General features: G+C 41.5%; 2 protein-coding genes across 3 annotated transcripts; both read left to right on the top strand.

Annotated features, from left to right (window-relative positions):
* Window positions 1-6,175: 6,175 nt before the first annotated feature.
* Window positions 6,176-13,075, top strand: mavs (mitochondrial antiviral signaling protein). The gene is made up of 5 exons (XM_069160793.1): window positions 6,176-6,256; window positions 7,980-8,102; window positions 8,642-8,822; window positions 9,471-10,195; window positions 11,114-13,075. Exons 2-5 carry the CDS (start codon window positions 7,980-7,982, stop codon window positions 11,840-11,842), a joined length of 1,758 nt encoding a protein of 585 aa, XP_069016894.1. The 5' UTR covers window positions 6,176-6,256; the 3' UTR covers window positions 11,843-13,075.
* Window positions 13,076-13,750: 675 nt separating this feature from the next.
* pank2 (pantothenate kinase 2) lies at window positions 13,751-20,283 on the top strand. Of its 2 annotated transcripts, none has more exons than XM_069160751.1 (7): window positions 13,751-14,145; window positions 14,685-15,037; window positions 15,648-15,901; window positions 16,624-16,767; window positions 17,068-17,191; window positions 18,253-18,378; window positions 18,484-20,283. In XM_069160751.1, the coding sequence occupies exons 1-7, from the start codon at window positions 13,932-13,934 to the stop codon at window positions 18,532-18,534; spliced, it is 1,266 nt and encodes a 421-aa protein (XP_069016852.1). In that variant the 5' UTR covers window positions 13,751-13,931; the 3' UTR covers window positions 18,535-20,283. The 2 variants fall into 2 exon arrangements, with proteins under 2 accessions (XP_069016852.1, XP_069016850.1); XM_069160749.1 differs by having other exon boundaries at window positions 16,624-16,800.
* The last annotated feature ends 469 nt before the right edge of the window (window positions 20,284-20,752 follow it).

Below are 20,752 nucleotides of genomic sequence, written 5' to 3'. Positions count from 1 at the left end.
GAAAGAGAAGAGTCGACCGCACAGACTCGGATCATATAAAAAAAAAAAAAAGCATCCGCGTGGCCGCTCATGAGAATCCTGCACGTCTCCGGTCCATCTCAGGCCGCTGTGGTTTTATAGCTAAAGGGCTCTGAAAAGAGTCCAGTCCTGCTCTTTTATCGAGACGTACATGGTGTTTGTTTTTTTCGCCCCGCTCAGCCGTGATGGATCGGCGAAGCGGCCTCGGGCGGTCGCTGTGGCTTTAATCGGGCCGTTCTCTGCCTCCTGCTCCCTTCTCCTCCTCGGGAAGGGTTCGCACGACAACATGTGAAAGGTTTGAGTGAAATAGGACGCGCTAAGAGGTTGTTTTTTTTAGCTGCATGGAGAGACACATGGAAGACATTCACTCCATAAAGACGATTTAGTGTCCTTAATATTGTTTTTCCAGATTTTTGAGCTGCTAATTTTGTTGCTGCATTTTATTTGATCTGGTTTAGTGTCAGCATGAGTCGATGATGTGATTCAGCCAGTTTTTTAGATGTTAAATTTTTAACAAGACATTTATCTTTTGTAGTTACCCATCTACTTAAGGTCAAAGGTGAGTTTCACCGACCTACAAACAAACAAACACTCTGGTTTTCTTCTCTCCACGCAACCATAAACACAACTCAACTTATTTCTTCTTCCTCTTGTCTTCTGTCTCTCCTCTGAAAGACAAAATCCTCTGGCTGTGGCCTGGTTTTTTATTTTTATTTCCACTTCAGTTGTTCAAAATGAAAAGATGGACCCTGTGGCCGCACAGACAAACAGCAGAGCGCCAGCTACTGAGAAATGTGCTGAAGCAGATGTCAGACTCGCAGCATCAACATAGTCTGACGCAGTGAAGAAGTCATAACAAGAATCTCTCAGAAATCACTTGAATATGATGATAATAATTAAATTCATTACCGTGTCATTCAAAAATAATATTTTTAGTCCAAACAGGCTTGTAAGAAGAAACCAACATGACTTCCAAATAAATAAACCAAACTGACATCTTCTGGGGGCTTTAAAAGCAAAGTCAACTTATAACCATTAAAATTAAACAACCCAGCGCAGCAAAACATTTCTGCATTTTGAACAGAAATTTGATTAAATATTAATATTAGTTCATCATACGGGCAGCAGAAAAGGGGCCGTTTTCAGCTGTGCTTTGACTTCTCGAGAGGTTCGATGATACTTAAGGTTAATGGACACAACAGTGCTTGTTTTAATTCTATACTTACACTTTAAAAAAAAAAATCTTTTAAAAGGATTTCTTTTAATTGTTTTTCTTTAAATCTACCAAGTAACTTGTTAATTGCGTTGATGCTACAGAATAAATGATTGTATGTTCATGACAAAGCTTCCTCAAAAACAGAATGAAGCTCTGATGCCCACTAGGATTTGTGCAATTTACTCCAAAACCAAACCTTCTCATTCATCTCCGACTTATTAACCAAACAGTTCCACAGTTTTTGTTTTGGTCTATTTTCGCAATTATTTATCCAGAAATCCGACTAATTTCTCCCTGAACAGCCAAAGAGGAGTAAACTTTTAAACACCTAAAGAACAGCTTGCAGCTCAGCTCTGTAATTCCTTGATTCCCAACAACCTCGAAGCATAATTTAACTTTGGGGAAACGCATGCATCATAAAGTAGTGCAGTAAAATGCCACTTTACCATACATATCAAATAATAGGGTAAAAGGACTCCACACATCTTTATGGCGCTTCATACAGCGACTTTCAGCTCATTGTGAAGCATCCTTCATTATTCTGGCACCCTGGTTGCCACATCCCCAGCATATCACCCCCCCCCCCCCTCCAGGAACAGTTATTACAAGTTGTAAAAAAAACCCAAAAAAACATGTGGCCTCTGAGCTCCCGCTGGGAAAATGACATCCGTGTCTCCAGACTGGACACAAAGTCCTTCGAGAGCCGAAGAAGAAATTAAACAACTGTTTGTCTGGGCGGTGTATTCCCCGAGAACACAAAACTAATCTTCAGGTGTGAAATTGAAAAAAACGGAAAAAGTTCCCCTTTAAAAATAAAATAATCATACACTCAACGTGTGAGTGTACACACAGGGGAACAGCAATTACTACACTTCCTGTACTTGTTATTTAATAAGGAGGAGGATACAGACATAAACTGCTGGTAATGAAGAGTAGCTGGTGATAGTGCATACATTTTAATAACATGGAGGCACAAGTGTCTCCCTCTTTTTATCCAGTTAAGAAATGTGTGTAAAACAATGTGAAGCTACAAACAGTTTTGTAACGTAAACCGAATCTTATAAAAAATAATGCAATAAAATATTAAGTAATTATAAACACATTAACAAGATAAAGAGCATCTAATCATGAAAAACCTTTGCTGCAATGCACCCAAACATCTTTAATCCATATTTTCTGCAAATTATTGTGCCAACACCCTGCCCGGTGCTGTTGGGACTATCCTTCCCATAATCCTCCAGTAATTCTGATAACTGGGATCCTGTTCATGTTGTTAACATGTGGATTAAATACGACTATTGTCACACAGACGGTTCTCACCTTTACACAGATCACTGCTCATTTTAATCAGGAGGGAAATCCTGATTAGAATGTGCTACTATACACTGTCCTGTTTGTGAGTACGTAAATGGCGCCACCTTCTGGCTTAAATGAATATATGCCCAGATTTAACTTGCTTTGCTGGTGCTATAAAACTGTGTTTTACTCCTCAAGTATAACTAATGTTGTGATCATCCAGCAGATCTTGGGGAACATACACTGTATGACTCCTTAATTCATCGATTCAGGAAAAAAAAAATAATTAACAAATAGAAAAACAAACACACAAAGTTAAATTAAATTCCAAGGATAAAAATGGTAAAAAGGATCAAAACGGTTTGAATTTTAACTGCATATTAAGTATAATTAAAAACGGCAAGCAGTGATATGCGGGCCCTCGCATGCTGGGAGCCAGCGGGTCGGGGGTGGTCCAAACCTGTCGGCATTAGTTTAACGATTAGCAGGTTCAACCCGAACATCACTGCTTGCAGTTTTAATTCTCGTTCCTTATTCTTCTTGAAAATAAATGGCCTTTTTGGTGGCTTTAACGAACTCGAAAAGTCATGAAAGTTGGTGCCTGGCTTATGTGCAAAGTTTCAGGGGGTTTGGTGCATCCCTGGACCTTAAACATCAACTTCCTGTGACACGGCGAAACATCAAACTTTGCCAGCATCGCCCTGGCGACTTGCGAAACCACTAAAATACGTCATTTTTCGCCATGAGTGACGCGTGTGCCAACTTTCACGAGTTTTTGAGCATGTTAAAGCCGCCAAAAATGGCGACTACTGTGTCAGGATAAGAAAGCGGAATAATAATAATAATAATAATAATAATAATAAAAAACACCTTGAATAACAATAGGGCTTTCACACCATTCGGTGCTCGGGCCCTAATAATGGCAACACTACTGCCAGTGAGTTACTGTAACTACCCCTTTACAGAAGGTTCACTGTACATGTGTGTTAGAGTCAGAGGCTCTTTCTGCAGTGTCATTATACAGTATAATACCCTTATTACAAATTCATTTTACAGTACAATGACTAAACTGTACTGCACTTACAATAATAGTTTTACTGTAATCTAGTTTCACAATATTTGAAACTATTCGGCACGGGTAGTAAAGTAATGTATATATTTACAACATGGGCCTAGTTTCACTACGATAAAACCAAAACAAGCACGGGTGCTACTTTAAACCCAACAGGTGATCCATTCTCAGATGCTGCAGCAGCAATTTAAAAGATTTATTCTCTGGTTTAAACACGGGAATAAGAGAAGCAATCAGCTTTCCGACACTGCAGAAGACAAGCGAGGACTGAAATGCAGTGTGAAATGTGCAGGTGTGTGTTGTTTGTGTGTGAACAACTCACCTGCCTCCACAGGTGACCGTCGTCTCCTCTCACTCGCCGCCGGGTCGGCCGGTAAACTCCGTCGTTGTCGTTCATGTCTTTAAAACCGTGAATATTTACATGTGGTGGTGGTGGGTGAAAACAAAACTCCTTTTACTGTCTCGTAGTTTGGCGTCTTGTGATTTCACCTTTAGGTTTTCGCGCGTTCTCTCAAACTACTTCTTCTTCTTCTTCTTCTTTTTCTTCTTCCGCCTCCTCCTCCTCTTCTTCTTCTAGGGTTTTTCGGTGGTTGACAGGCCAACTTCAAGACGCATTACCGCCACCTACTGGACAGAAGGGTAGAGCAGACAGCAAACAAAAAAATAGAAAGAAAAAAGAAAAGAAATCTTTTAATTAAACCTGTCTCATTAACAAACTCAATCACATGCTTAAATTATAATAATAATAAAAAAAATATGTATAGCTCTTTTCAAGATAATCTCAAAAACACTTTACAGGTTTAAATGATCAAAACAACACAATAAAAGTATAAATAACACAACATTAGTCAGAGTGAACCTTAAGTTTTCTGCCTTCAGGGCTGAAATACATTTTTTCTTTCATTATTATATTTATGGCAGTCTATAACACATGCTGAACTGATTCTGGCTGATCACAATGGGCACACACTATATACACAGTAATCTCTATGACCTGTCCGTGTAAAGATCTGTTCCTGGCCATCATTTTTACTGTGCTGATTTGTTTATGCATTTTATACATAATGGCCACCGGGGGTCACGATGGCTGAAGTCTACTTGGCCCTATGGGGCCAGAGGCACCTGCCAGTCCACCTTCAGTAAATCCAATTTAGACACAACCTCCGCTCTTCCAATCCTGTCTACACAATCTTCCAATCTGGGGATTGAAAAAGCATTAGCCTTCATCTCCTCATTCACGTTTCTGTTGCCAAACAATGTCTCGATGTGCTGTCTGCTTTCTGGACAAGGACTGCTCGAGTACTTTATTCAGTTTGTCCTCAATCCTGAGCCAGCTCTGACTATAAGCTTTATCAGAAAGTAAAGTTTTAAGACTGATTTTATAAGTGGAGAAAGTATATGCCTCTTGAACCCAAACTGAGAGGCGCTTCGAAAGTAGAGGGGCCTGAAAACTAAAAGCACTGCCTTCCATTCTACTTTTGGAAACTCTAGAAATCACAAGTGTGCACTCTGAGAGCGAAGCACTCTGTTAGGATGACATGGTACTATGAGGTCTTTAAGATTTGGTGGAGCTCGGTCAGGGGGCCGATGAAGAGGCGATAACATGGGAGAAACATGCTCTCCCTAGCTGCCTGTATGGATTATGAGTGAGGGCTTGCAAATATGAAAATAAATAAATAAATATTGAAATGCAAAAGCAGTTGCTTATAGTTGTTGTGCACAGATTAGTCATGATTAAATGTGGATTACTACAGATGAAATCTGTGCTGCTATATAGACATACAAATAATAAAGCAAATTTACAAATATCAGCAGTGGTGGGTGAGTAAACACGAAACCACCCAATAATATGTGAAGTAATTAAAAGCAGCTCCACCTTGACCATTTCTAACATTTAAATAGACTTTACACACAAGTCAGTCACAGATGAATGAGTATGCAAAATAGTTAAGTCTGCTTTACTTCACCAATTACAACTATACTGCTATATTTATAGCAATGTGTCAGTTATCATTGTCCAATAATATGTTTTAATTGTAGCTATAACATTCACATGGGTAATTTTACTGCACGATAAGGTTAATTTAGTTTTGATAAATATATTTCAATATATTTTGCTGAATAAAATGTTATGTTAATGCAGGATTTTTGCTCAGCATTGCTACTTTTACTTTAAGGATCATTGTACCTGCTTGAATGCTCCTTGATTGCCTCCAGAAGAATAACAGATGTCTTTACATGAAATAAATAAACAAAATGGTCATGTATTTTCTCTGACATGCACATCCCCTCCCCTCTCTCTCCCTCTTTGTCTCTGTCTCTCCCTCTCTGTCCATGTGAACGGATTAGGATCAGGGATTAGAGACAGATGTAAACCAGAAATCGAGATCCAATCTAATTCTTCTGCCATCCCATCGCAGCAGAGGAAAAGATCACGTTTGGGGTCAAGATTAAGCAAGCCCCGCCTACACCACGTCCGCTAAATCGTCCCTATTGGACGACAGTTTGATTGACGGCGCTGCTGACCAATCGGAGTAGAGAACGGGGGGGAATCTCTGCGCAGATGTGTGTGAAGGAGACAGTGTAGGTTTTGTGAGAGCAAGAATAACACTTCAGAGGGAGGCACGAAGTCCCGGGGCTCTAAAACACGAAAGGTGAGGGCTAGATTTAGTGTCAGTACGACATGTGAACCTGAATCAAGCCTGTAATTACACAGAATGATGTTTCAATTGAGTATTTCAGCTCTAATGTCGCCGCCGTTTACTGACATTTGCTAGCTTCTGTCGCACGAGTCAATTTACTTGTGCGCAACTTTTAACTGCTATTTATCGCAGCATATTTCTATAATTTACAGGCCGGTATGTATCTCTTTCGTCCTTGTTGTGTTTGAGCACACTTTTTAAATGATCCCCCAACCTTCCTAGCCTGTTTTTTTTTTTTTTTTTAAAGGGCATAAGGCATAAAGGGTCGTTTTAACGGTTTATCTCAATCATTTACAAGCTATCGACCTTGTTTGTGTAGGTGTAACCTTTTAAATGTTCCCCTGCCTTCTTTGTCAATTGTTTCACTTAAAAAAATAGGACTGAAAAGTGTTTCTTTTTTCATATACGTCAGCCTTTGTTTACTCGAAAGCGGGCTTGATCAGGTATTTCTACCTGGATGTTTAGATATCTTTACTTTCACTTCATTTTGACCCTTTTGTCTCGTCCTATAAGATGTCTGAGACTGAGATAAGAGTCAGACATGAAAACCTAGCCGTGAGATTTTACTCAAACAGATCTGTTATGCATGAAATGCGACCCTGAGTCTTGGAAAGCCGAGGAGACTGGCAAGGAAAAGGGCCGTGGTAACATGCCAGTTTAGAGGTCATTCATTTGGGTCAGCTCTGCATAATTCAGTCAAGGTGCCTTTTTCCTGTGCCCTTCTCACACCGCCCTCCTTGTCCTTGTTAATCTGCAATCTGTCATCATTTAGAGGAAAATAATATACACTCACAAACTTTTTCACTTTGCTCGTAAGCCTCTGGCAGTGTGTGTGTGTGTGTGTGTGTGTGTGTGAGAGAGAGAGAGAGAGAGAGAGTGAGTGAGTGTGAGTGTGTCAGGTCAATTAAGGCGTCTCTGGGTAATAATACAAAGACTTTGCTCTTTAGTTCCCTCTTCTCTTCCACATTTTACACTAAACTTTAACGTGACGCTTTATTCGGTGTTGCAGAATATCCTGTGAAACTTTCCCTCCCTCTGACTGAACCTGAAGACAGATTACTTAAACTGGCTGTTTAGGTATAAACAAAAGGAAGAGCTTAATGTGTATTGAATATACATAAAAGTGTGCCCGAGCTTCCTATTTCACCCCGAACGTATGGGTGTTTTTTTTTAGGATCGAGACATTTGAAACTTTCCTGCTGCACATTTTGTAATTGAGATATAAGACCGGACTGAGGATGTGATTAATCAGTGACTAGTCGGGCCTGTTCACCTTCTTCTCTCTCCAGACAGCTGCAACCTTGAAAAGCAGGAGTGTATTCCTCCCTTTGAAAAAAAGAAAAATAGTTGTGGCAATGCAGAGATTAAAAATTGATTTACATTTCAACTGAAGGGAAAACAAAATATTTCCTGTTCCCACAACTGCAGGCTGGCTGATCTTCAGTTTCACTTTTGGTTTCACTGAATGAAAATACCCCCACTGTCTCAGTGATTGTTACAGATCAGATATCATCTGTGTGCCTTTTAGGTACTTTCACCTCACACATGACGGGAATTCAGATTATTCAATGGGAATGTGGCCAATTGAGGCGTTTACTTAAATGTCGGAGGAATATGAGAGACACCTTACATCAGTATTGAGAGTTCTTTCTTGTTCTCTGTCTTAATTTATCAGATGTCGTACGCCAGTGACAAACTGTACAACGGATACCTGCGGGTGAAGATGCCAGTCATTGTCACCAGAGTGAAACCGAGAGACATAATGATGTATCTTCCCTGCCTGACTGCTCACGACAGGGTAGGTTTCATTTGGTAGGAGAACGTGGAAATAAGTCTGGGAATAACATAAAATATTGGTACCAGCAATCATAGTTTATACCTGAATTCCAGTGTAGGTACTTTGAAAATACATTCTCTCATATCTTACTTATGTCGCCTTAAAACAAAGAAATAAAAGGGATAAACTGGTCCAAAACTCTTTATTTACATCAGGAACTGTGTAATAAAAGAACAAGTGAGCAATATTAAAGATATGATGATCTTTCAGGACTTTTTAATTCTCACACATGTCAGGCGTAGCCTGAATAAGGACCATAAATGACTTGGTTATTCATTACACTGTTCTCACTATAAAACATAGATAAAGTTGTTGTCGTGCTGCAGTCTGCCTGATTATTATTCCCATGATCACACAGGAAGCATTTCCATATCCTTTGCTGAACAATGAAGTTTATAATCACTGATGGCATTTTGAAGAAAGAAGAAATGTCTTCCTCCTCTGATTGCTGATTGTGTCTTTCCTGTACTTTTTTTTTTTTTTATAAAACCAAATTTTAGGAAGAGATCGAGGCTAAGACGGAGACCCGTGGGAGTTTTAACGGCATGACGCTTCTCCTGGAGTGTCTGAAAAGACGAGAAAACTGGCCAGACCAGTTCATCGAAGCGCTCGAGGCCTGCGAGCACAGGGCTCTCGCGGCCGAGGTTCGAGCAGAATACAACGCACTGAAACGCGGCAACAGTAAGTCAGCACATACATTTACCTCCTTAGTACAGTGTCGAATTTCATGTGTCGTACGTGAAACATCTTCCGCTTTGTGCAGAACATCACTCGGATTGAATGTGTAGAAACTGGAGCTGCAGTCAAGTGCAACATTTTTTTAAATGTTTGCATTACGTTGTTTGCAGAAATGTTTACGCAGCAGTTTATTGTTTGGCTCGGACCTGAGTGCAGTGTCCAAGGTGCATAAATTATAATCTTTCTTCACGCATGCATTGACAGTTCTCAGGCAAGCAAGTGAGCCGTGCCCACTGTAAGCTGATTGTCTCCTTGTTGTCTGACCTTGAGAGAAAACTCGCGACTCTGGGCAGGCAGGAAAATGTGTGGGAGAGCCGTGTTGACATCAGTAACTCAGCATGAAGCTCCAAATTCCTTATAATTAATAGACTATAGATATACTTTATGTCTTCTTTTGCTTTGTACTCAAGGGAGGATTTTCACACACAAGAATGTAGCACTAGCTGTGTGTTAGGGACTCCAGTTAAAAAGTTAATAATAAATGAATTTCTGTGTATTTTCAGTGTGAGCAAGTCCTTCAGGATTTCACAGGGCTTTAGGCAAATGTGGTCATAACAGATCTAAATATCAATACTGTTTGCTTTGTCCCAGATTCCACCCCCAGCTCCCCACCGACGACTGTCATCACAGCACACGTCCATCCGGCACCACCTGCCAGTCATCTGTCCGGTCCAGGGAGCGGTGCTGACAGTGCTGCTGCTGCTGCTGCTCCGCCAGCTGAAGCTCCTCCAGCTCCTCCAGAGCCGGCTCCTCAGGCCCCACCGCCTCTGGAGACCCCCGAAAGCAAACCTCCCAAAGCTGTCTCCTCTCCAGAGCCGGTCCCCGAGCCTCCACAGTCCACTCAGGTTGAAGTGCCATCTCCTCCATCAACACCTCCTCCTTCCCCGGAGACCCCACACCTTCTGTGGGCTACTGCCGCCGCCGCCGACCCGCAACCACAGAAACAGACCAATCCTCACCAAGAGCCGGAGGAAAACTCAGAATCAGACACCCAGGATGTCCCCGTTGATGCTGGACCGATCCCGGATCAGGTGAGCTCAGGAGACGGCGAGGTGTCAGTCGACCCCGCCCCCCCTCCACACCGTCCAGTCGAACAATATGAGACCGAAGCTCCGCCCTGCACAGACACAGCAACAGTCACCTCGGAGAGCACGTCGCCAAGGAGTCCTCCTCCAAGCGCGGTGGACTCGGATGTGTCCTCATTCCCCACTACGACTCCAGTGAAGCCTCCAGTCCAGGACACCATGCCTCCAGTGGACAAAGTCGCCACTGCTGTCCAGCAGCCAGAGGAGACCTCAGATCCTCCTGCTATGCAGGTGAATATACACATTAATCATAACAAATCAAAAGATGATGTATTTTGGCACTCAAACCTGCATCAGGCTAAATGTATTCATTCATGAATTTTACCTGATGAGGACTGAGATGCCATTAGTAGACAACAAGTGACCAACAGTGTTAAAGATCTTTTTTGCTGCTATTTTGCCAATAAAACTTTCTGGTAAACTTCAATAATTATTACCTGTTAAGACTTGAGTGTCTCATTTATTTGATGAGGACAAGCTGTAATTGTTGTTTCCTCCCTTTAAATTTGATTGCATGAACTAACGAGTTGTCATCTATAGAACAACACTGTACCTACGGGGACATCAAAAACATCAATTAATCGTTTTGAAGCACTTTCGGGCACATTATCTCATTAGTTTTAATATTTTTCAGTGTGTTATTTGTTTTCTTGAGCCTGAAGAGATGTGTTGAATGACATCCCGTACTTATAAAGCATCTGCAAAGCAGAGTTTTAAAATGTTTTAAAACCTGCATTGTTTATTTTCATCCTTGTTGCCTGTCAGTCGCTCTTATTTCTGAGCTCCGCTGGCACATTGCTGCATTTCTTGGCACGTAACGACGGCCAGCTGCCGATCACCGGAGGGGTATAAAACCTTTGGCAGGAATGTGTGTCATGTAGATCCACGCTCGTGCTACAGTATCACCGGGAGCTGCCCCACCCCCCCCAACCCACCCCCAACCCACCCACACGAAAACATCGATCTGTAGCGCCACCAGTGGCCAAAGTCTTCTAATGAAACCCAGCCCACACGGAGATATGTAAACTTCTTTCATCAGGATGTGAACTTTATTCACGGGAAACAAAAGCAAAACTTTAAAAAAAACTAAACCAGCCACCTTCATTTTTGAAAATATTTACTAATATCTGTTGTTAATTTCCCCTGCAGGTTGTTGAAAGCATCCCGCAGACAGAAACTGCAGCTCCACCCCGCCCTGAACCTGCTGCTGCTGCTGGTGCTGCTGCTGCTTCTGCTGCTGCTGCTGAGTTGGACACCTCTGTTAATGATGACAACAATCTTTGTCTGAGCAAGCCGAGTCAACTCATCAGCATCCAACCGCAGGACCACGCCAGCCCGACTCTCCCTGCACTTTGCTCTACGGTGGCGCCCTACTCGGGTACCAGCGACCGGCTAGAAATAAGCGTGGCTGCAGCGGACAGCGTGACCTCCGCGTGCTCCGCCGTCACCTCCGCCGTCGCGGATACGGTCACGACGCCGCCGTGCCGGGAGAACGGCATCGCTGCCGACCACAACGAACCCGAGGAGAACCAATACGACTCGCCGTGTCAGAGCTTGGACGAGGTGGTGGAGAACGTGGTGCACTTCTCCGAGGAGCCGTCCGCCCTGAACCTGGGCGGCCAAACGTCGCCGTCGCACGGTCTGATCGTCAACGGCGAGGTGGCCAAAGAAACCGCGTTCGCACCACCTCCATCGACCGGTGACGCCGCGTCCAGTGAGAGCGACACCCCACCCGAGGCTGCGGCCGCTGACGTTTCGCTGCAGAACTCCGGGGAGAAGACGACCGCCGTCGCCCAGTCGGTGAACACAAAGTACCTTCTGACTGCTGCAGGAGTGGGAGTCTGTGCTCTGCTGATGGCGTGGAGGTGGAAGCACTAAAGGGGATTGAACAGCTTTAATGAAAGAGAAGATTAGGCTGTTCAGCTTTTGAAAGAGGATTTTAAGGGGTATGGTGCCTTATTGTAGTCACTGCAGTTGACTGGCGTGAGGCAGCAGTTTAATAATTACCTTCAGTAATAATAGCTGACTCGCCAGACTTTTGATCATGTCATTAATTACGAGTCTGTCGTTAAGTTTCACTCCGTTTCATCTTTTTACTGTTGAATGACGTTGAACAAAAAAAGCAAATCTGATCTTATTATTATTGTAGTCGGGGAACTTGACAGAACTGGGTCGAGATATCTGGTTATTTATTCGCCTGCTGCAAATGTGTTGTTTTTAAACGTGCGTTGAGGCTGTGTATGAATGATTGTTTGTATGTTCTCTTGTCTGATAAGCAAGATAAGACTGTTGGCGGTCACCCAGTGAGGAGTCGTGTATGGAGGAAAGAAGACCAGCAGCCCACCACACTGTAAATTTACTTTTCCTGTGGATAGTGGGAGATGCGGCTACAAATGCACTGTGTGTATTTATTTGTACATGTATAAGCTCTATTTAGTTATCCAATTATGTATTTTAAGAAACACTGATGTGTCAAAAACATGTCAAAGAACTCAGATCATCTTCAGTCAACAAATCAGCCGCTGAAACCTGCTTGATTAAATTATATATTTTAAAAATGTTCATAGTGTACACCAGTGGCTCTCATGCCTTTTTAAAACCATGGCAATTCTTGATAATATATTTTTTATTTTTTATTTTATGGCATCACCCAGTTTATTTCTGAGCAGGAAAAGATTAGCTAAGTGTTTGTATTTGGTGATTTAAATGATTTCATCTGTTTGGGAATGTAATTGAAAATTGAGTCAGTTTTACTTTACTATCGTAAAACAAGTCCTTAAATGCAACTATGGGTTTGGATAATTCACTGTATGCTACCTGTCATCTTTGACATTTAATTTGTCAATAGATTTTCTTATTTAAATTGAGCCAAGTTTGACAGTGAGATATTCATTGTAAATAGAATTGGCCATATGGGAAGTGTCCAGTGTTGATTTAGGAGGTTTTTGTACATTTTAAGAGAATATCTGAGCTGCAGAGATGGAGATGAAATGTATTCTTATTAGTGTTGACATGTAAATTGTCTTTCCAGTTAAGTTTTATCTGAAATCGTATGCACTGTCTTTGGCTATGAAATCAGCACACACGTCAATAAACATAAATTCTGTGAAATCATGTCATCATCTTTTTATCTTCAATTTTACTGGAGTTGGGTCTCAGAACATAGGTGACAAATTATTATCAATCGGGCATCATCAAATTTACTGTGAAAAGTATTTTGCATCATTATAATGTGAAAATAAAAAAATTGTCCATTAGAAATTAAGAGCTGAATGCAAATATAATAAAAAATGAAAAGAAGGTTCAAAAAGAAATCATGGTTAATTATAGTGTAAAATACACTGTTATCCTACTCGGATGTCTTTAAATCTGAAGCATGTTTTCTATTACTAATAACTCATTAGTAATAGTTGCAACTCGCAATATGCACAGAAATTCTTAGTAATTCTGTAAATATTGGAAAGATGATAGCGAGATTTAGCTGCCTTAACTGTATGATCTTTACATATCATGAAGCCAATATTTAATTGTGTACTTATTGCAAAAAACACATTTGTTGGGGACATTACACATTTTGAAATGAGTGTAATTTAGTCATGTTTGTTTGGGATTAAAAGATGTGCATATTTCACCTTTGCTCTCCAAGCATACATAATTTTTTTATGTGGTTTAATAGCAAGAAAAAGTGACATCAGCCTCATTCTATACACCGTTTTTATAGCTGGCAGATTCGCCCTCTGATTGGTTCTGGCGTCCTTCAATCACTTGCTGGTCCCGCCCACCTCGATGTTGACAGCGAACATAAAACGGACATGTAGCCGAGCCTTTGGAGACGACCGTTAGCTACTTAGCTGGCTAATTAGCTAGCTCGTTAAGCCTCGGACTTCATTGTCCTCATAAATCATTGACGTTTATTGATTTATCACATCTGAACCTACAGCATGTGTGTAGTTAATTAGTCGTTTCAATGGCGTTCAATGGCCACCAGCGTGACGATGATACTATCGACGAAGACGAAACGCCCTCGAAGCAGCCGCGGTCCAACAAGGAGATGCCCGGTTGCTTCAGAAACGAGCCCGGCGATGAGGCAGCTGCACCCGCAGGAAGATCCGCATCCGACCGGGGGACCTCCAACTCGACGGCGAGGCATCGCAGTGACTCGGTGAAGAAAACGAGGCCGCGTAGGTGTTAACGTCGCTCGCGTGGGCTTAGTGTATTTACTGGGGGGGGGGGGGGGGGGAAGGACCATTGCATGGACACAAAAATGAAAGGCGTTCCCCACAAGAGGCAGTCGGTGCAAATGCAGAAAGAAAATCCCGCAGTGGTGTGGCATGAATTCATTTTTAAAATAAATTAAAATAGCCACGACATGTACTGGGATGACACCTAAATGTACGATCAGTTCGGCATACTATTCAGTGTAATATCGGCGAGCTGTCGTGGCAGTAAATAGCCACAATCTATTTTGCAACAAGATGGCGTTCGCGGTACACTCTGTACTGTTGCTCCTCGGGATGAAGCTGCTTTACCATAATGTGGGCCAACAGTGAGACATCTTCTCCATTAGTCCCCACGGTCACAAAGCATGAACATATTGAAGATATGTACTTATTATTATTATTATTTCAACAAAATGAAAAACAAAATTGGGGGGGGGGCTATGGGGTTCAAAATGTAATTAAACAGCTTTTTTCGTTTATTATTATCTCACATAACGCAGCATTTCCCTGGTTTGGGATGGACATCGGAGGCACTCTGGTGAAGCTCGTGTACTTTGAGCCCAAAGACATCACAGCAGAGGAGGAGCAGGAGGAGGTGGAGAACCTGAAGAGCATCCGCCGCTACCTGACCTCCAACACCGCCTACGGCAAGACTGGCATCAGGGACGTGCACCTGGAGCTGCAGGACCTGACACTGTGCGGCCGGACGGGCAACCTGCACTTCATCCGCTTCCCGACGCACGACCTCCCGGCCTTCCTGCAGATGGGCCGCAACAAGCACTTCTCCAGCCTCCACACCACCCTCTGCGCCACCGGAGGGGGGGCGTACAAGTTTGAGTCCGATTTCCGCACGGTGGGTCTTGCAGTTGTGCTTTCTTTGTTTGTCTTCAAAGGCAGTGAAGATACACAAGAAAGGGAAGTGAGACATTTGTGAGGTCATAACATGTTTGCAGCATCCAGTATTGATCCAAAAAACACTTGAACAGTGGGTGAGAAGTCAAAGCAGATTAATTTTCTGCATCATTTTCACAGCTGACCGTGGTAAAACATCAGTTACTGTACTTGGCCTAGTCATGACTATGAAATATACTATGATTATAACACTAATTTTACCTTGTAAATGTGATTAAAAAAATCCTACTAAAAAAGGTAAAAGAAAAAAAAAACACATGAATTGTTGTAACTTGTAGTCACAAGAGGATGCAGACACATGATCATTAGTTTTTCTTTTTAGCGAGATCAACTTCTATTGAATTGAAATGATAGTTCCTGTCTTTGTGACCCCTCCCCTTTCTCCCCCTCCTCCCCCAGTTTCCGGCCTCCTGTGTTCTCCGACTACATCCTGTTGGTAATCGTGAGCGCTCTTTCTCTCTTTCTTTCTTTCTTTCTTTCTTTCTTTCTTTCTTTTGCTCTCTCTCTCTCTCTCTCTCTCTCTCTCTCCCTCTCTCCCTCTCAAATAAAAGATGGCGGACCTGCAGCTGCACAAGCTGGACGAGCTGGACTGTCTGATCCGGGGGGTGCTGTACATCGACTCGGTGGTGTCCAGCGGCCCCTCGGAGTGCTACTACTTCGAGAACCCCACGGACCCGGACCACTGCGTCCAGAGGCCCTACACACTGGAGAACCCTTATCCTCTGCTGCTGGTCAACATAGGGTCCGGGGTCAGTATCCTGGCCGTCTACTCTGAGAACAACTACAAACGAGTGACTGGGACGAGGTAATGACTACTCAGACGACCGAAGCTGGCAGTAGACACGCGTAGATCAGAGTGCAGATGTTATATCTCGTATTTTTTGTCAGTGTTGCTGCTTCCTGCTTGTTTGTGCAAAACATTTTTTTTCTTATAAAGCAGTTTGGTACATAAGTCAGACTATAAAGACACAACGTTTGACCTTTATTTGAGAGTTTAAAGATGCAGTTTGAAGGTTAGATAATTTTCTTCAGTCTTATTTCAATTAAAATGATGTGCAAAAACAGAGCATGAATAAATAAACATGTATTGTGACACTTGTAAACTAAACACAGGATGATATGAAATGCAGGGATTTGCAATAAGGTGCAGCCAATAAGTTATTGATTACCAAACCACCTCCTTTACCGACTGTTTGCTTGTGATTGCACACAAAATGTTTATTTTGATACGGGTTTAAAGTTTAAACTGTGTCAGTTGATCCGAAGGTTTTCTCGTTATTTTTTAGGTACATTTGTTCTCCTCCTCCACTGGTTTGTTTTCTTGTGTGATTTCTCTGTCTGGTGGCTTTGAAATGGACTCATGAAGGCTCGGTTGTCCTTCAACACAATGACCTTCTGTCTGTATCGCGTACTTAACCGTTCCGAAGTCTTACTTTTGGCTTGAACTCGTCTCTTTACCTGTGATTTCAGACCTTAAATTGGCCCACCTGATGGTTTACCTGTCGTCTTATCTGTGTGTGTCGACAGCCTCGGAGGCGGGACCTTCCTGGGCCTGTGCTGCCTGCTGACTGGCTGCTCTACTTTTGAGGAAGCCCTCGAAATGGCTTCCGAAGGGGAGAGCACCCGTGTGGACAAGCTGGTCCGGGACATCTACGGAGGAAACTTTGAGAGGTTTGGGCTGCCGGGCTGGGCTGTGGCCTCAAGGTGCGGTTTACAGCTGCTTCTGTTCTTCTTACTGGAGTCCAGCTTTAAATAGAGCTTTAAACCAGAATTGTGTTCAATTTACTTCTGAAAAAAAAACCAAGAGCCATTGGTGTTTGAGTTGCAGTTGCAATGCAGCTGACAATATTCAGCCAAATATTGTAATTTACTCAGATTTATTCAGTCCTTTAGAGATGAACTGTATGATGTGCAACGTTGTACCTCAGACAGAGTTAAGTGATAAAAATAAATCCTGTTTTGATTCTGTAGTTTCGGCAACATGATGTCCAAAGAAAAGAGGGAGTCTGTGTCTAAAGAGGACCTGGCCCGGGCGACGCTGGTCACCATCACCAACAACATCGGCTCTATCACCAGAATGTGCGCTGTCAATGAGGTCAGTCACGGCGGGAACCGGGAAGGATGTTTTGTTTGTGTCGTAACGTCCGTCGAACATCTCGAATCTAGACAATGATGCTGCAAAACGGTTTGGGAAGACTTTCTTTAGATAAACCAGTAGAAGGAATTGTTCCCCCTCCATTGTTCCCGCTGTCCGTTTCCTCTTTGCTTTCAGCCTCTTTACGGTGCTGCCTTGTGGCGTCTTGATCAAGCAGCATTGTACAGGGCTATGAAGGCGTAGAGGAGGTCACCTGCCTCGTCCACGAGTCTTATGTCTCCAAAGATGGAGGCGTTCAGCTCACAAGAGTAGAAACAGAATAATAACATCTTATCTGATCCAACAGGAACATGTTCTGGATTTTCATTCCTTAATCAGTGGTTAAATGGTTTTTTTTTTCCATTTAAAGAACATATTTAAACAGTGCCGGTGAGGGAAAAATGCAATTGGATGATAAAAATGAATATAAACGAAACGCATTAAATGATCTGACGTCATTCTGTCCAATACTGACAGAACAGATCATATTTTAAAAACTTTCAGTGCTTCAATTTTATTTATTTGTTTTCACTTTCAAATGTTTTAAAAAAGCTTTTGCAAAAATTCATTTTAAAAGCTGTCTCAACATTTCTGTTTTAAAAAAAACAAACGGATTTCAATGTGTCAAATTTTCATTTTAAGTTTAGAAAAGCCTTGTCGATAATTTAAGACTCATCTTTGTGTCTATCAGACGCTGCAGTCTTCAACTTCAATAGTTCTCCTCTGGGTTTCATATCTTAATTGCACACAAGGAGAAGGAACACGCACTCAGAAGAGTTTGGGTATTTTTTTTTCATTAAAAAAAGACTCAAAACAAACATAATTAATGGATTAATTGGACAGAAAACTATTCGGACAATAAACTAATCGTTGCAGCTCTAAATGCTCTTGATATTGTCTAGAAAAAAATCCCAACTGAAATGTATTTACTGCCTTAAAAGATTTTTCTATTGTGGAAGTAGCCTCTCTTTAACATTTTAAAATATTTCTTATTTCATCCTCGTTCTCTTTCTCGTCTTAAGAACATCGAGCGGGTGGTGTTTGTTGGGAACTTCCTGAGAGTGAACACCCTCTCCATGAAGCTGCTGGCGTATGCCATGGACTACTGGTCCAAAGGCCAGCTGAAGGCGCTCTTCCTTCGGCATGAGGTACGTAACTCCAACCCTCGCTCCCCTTCAGAGACCAGAAATATTGTTCCGTTGACGGTCTCGGTGATTTCTGACTACTTCCTTGTTCTTTGTGGTTGTTTTTAGGGTTACTTTGGCGCGGTTGGAGCCCTGTTAGAGCTTCTGCATCCGTCCTAAACCACCCAACATCCAAAGAACTACTTGTCAATCTGCTGCAAACACCATAAGCACTTTAGACTGTTCACAATCTGCTCCAGGCGCCCGGCCGGGTACTGGTTCGGTTTGGTAGGCGCACATTCAGAAGTCCTGTTCTTAAAAACCAAGCTGGTTTTTAACGTAGTGAAATTAACTTCTGAGATTTTCCACTTATGTTCTGTTGCGGTCAGTGGATTAAAGTCCTGCCTGGAGGTTATTGTGTTCAAGGCATTTAGCAGAAGTGAGCCAGATTTGGTCTGAAACGTCTCAAGGAACTTCACCAGGGTTGCCTGAAATACTTCATCTTCAAACTGACTTCAGGTCTGTATTTATTTACCCTTCAGTGGGTATCAGGTTCTGGGCCAAATATTTAAAAGTACTTTTAACTGTTTAATTTACCAAACTGAAGAACCAGGTGGATGGAAGTATTTGCAAGAAAAACGTCATTCATAATTGTTTGTTGGCAGAGCATGACTTGGTTTTTGTTTTTTCTTGAATATCAGAAAATGGTTCAAAATGCCGCCTTTAACAACAACAAAAAAAGAATCGTCCAAAGATGAATTTTAAAGAGGTTTTGACCAAAATACACACTTAAATTCAGGTGACTATCATGTTATCAACAGTTTAATTTTCTCTTGTAAAAGGAAGAGATTACTTGTATCTTAAAAGTTACTGTGATTCTCCTCTAAAAGTTTCAGCTGCTGAGTTTAGAGTTTATTATCCTGATTGTACTCCTCTCCACCTGATTCTCTTGGTAAAGTTAAAACACTCCAAATCATTTAGGACAATTCTCAATTTTTGGCTTTTGGCTTAAGGGTCATTAGTAATTCTTACTAATTGGATTTGAACTGAGAATGATATTTTAAAAATTGCTCCAAAAAAAAACATTTCAGCCTTCTACTGTAATGTAGACGTGAACTGTTACAGAACGTTTTATCATCTTTTAAAGTGTTTCTGCCTCCGTGAACGGTAAATATTACTGTTATAATACTGAGATTTCAATACTTTTACAGTTGTCACTGTATCAGGAAATCTGACCTGAAGCCGCTGCATCCCTCTGCTTTATAAAAAAAAAAAAAAAAAAAAAATAAAAAAGTCGGAGCAAGTGACTGGACAGATATTGATAAACGGCCACAGTTAATAAAGGTTATAAATGCGGCATTATATCCGTGCATGTCCTCAGATTTTAGTCAAAAGTGGTTTTAATGCCGAAACGTGATGCATCCCTCCAATGGAGGAGTTAAACCGAGTCAATCTAAACCAGTTCTGTTCATGTTTACTGTGTTCACAATGTATTCCGATCCTGGTGTTTTCAGTTTAGTGTTGGTCTTAGTAAAAGAAAGCTTTAGTTTTTAAGATGGATATAAAAACATTTGACCTCTTTAGCGTCTCATCATTTCTTTTAACACTCATCCGTCCCATTTTAACATCATCTGTTCCGTCATCAGTCCATTGATAGATCGCGGGGACCACAATCAGTTATAAACTACCTGTCTCACTAAATACTAATTGTACATACAGCGAGTTGATTTGAAATAAAGTGCCTGTCATGTCTCTTTTTTCTTTTTTTTGTTTGGTCAGCAACGTGGTTTGAAAAATGAGACAAACTGTATTTCTCAAAGTTTCCTTCTGTTGTCGGCTTGTTCACTGCAAAGAAAACATTGTACTCTGTGTAACAGAGTGATGTCACATTTCTTGTTGAATCCCCCTATTAAAGGCAAACTCTTTATATTTTGGTGACTTTTGTAGTGTTTCAATTGGGGAACATGAAAAAAGTTTTATATTTTGAAGATGTTTTCTGGGTTTTAGTGTAGAAATACTAGTTTTTGCTGGTAAAGTTAAGGCAGTAAGTAAAGTAAAAATGTTTGACATGCTTTCTAGCTGTCAAATATTCTTTACTTTGCCTTAATTTCACCAAAAGATATTGATTTGTTTGAGACAGTCAATTGAAAAAAAAAAAATGCTATTTATAATTTGTTAAGGTTAAAGTTGAGATTTCTAGTCAAACTTTAGGTGTGCATGAAATAAGTTCACATAATATTGTGTCATATAACGTAATTTAAAGCAAACATAAGCTCCATTAATTTCACATTTACAGCCATCTTAAATCAATTTAATTCTTTCCCCACCTGTTTGGAAAAGTGCGATAGTGCTTTATGACCATCATTTGATGTCTGCTACCAGCTGTCTAAATAAACTC

This window comes from Embiotoca jacksoni, unplaced genomic scaffold, assembly GCF_022577435.1.
Source record: "Embiotoca jacksoni isolate LCO1_2020_lvr unplaced genomic scaffold, fEmbJac1.0.p SCAF_27, whole genome shotgun sequence".
In the NCBI taxonomy this organism is placed as follows: domain Eukaryota; kingdom Metazoa; phylum Chordata; class Actinopteri; family Embiotocidae; genus Embiotoca; species Embiotoca jacksoni.
Note: the sequence above shows the minus strand (reverse complement) of the source record. Positions and strands in the feature narration are given on the sequence as shown.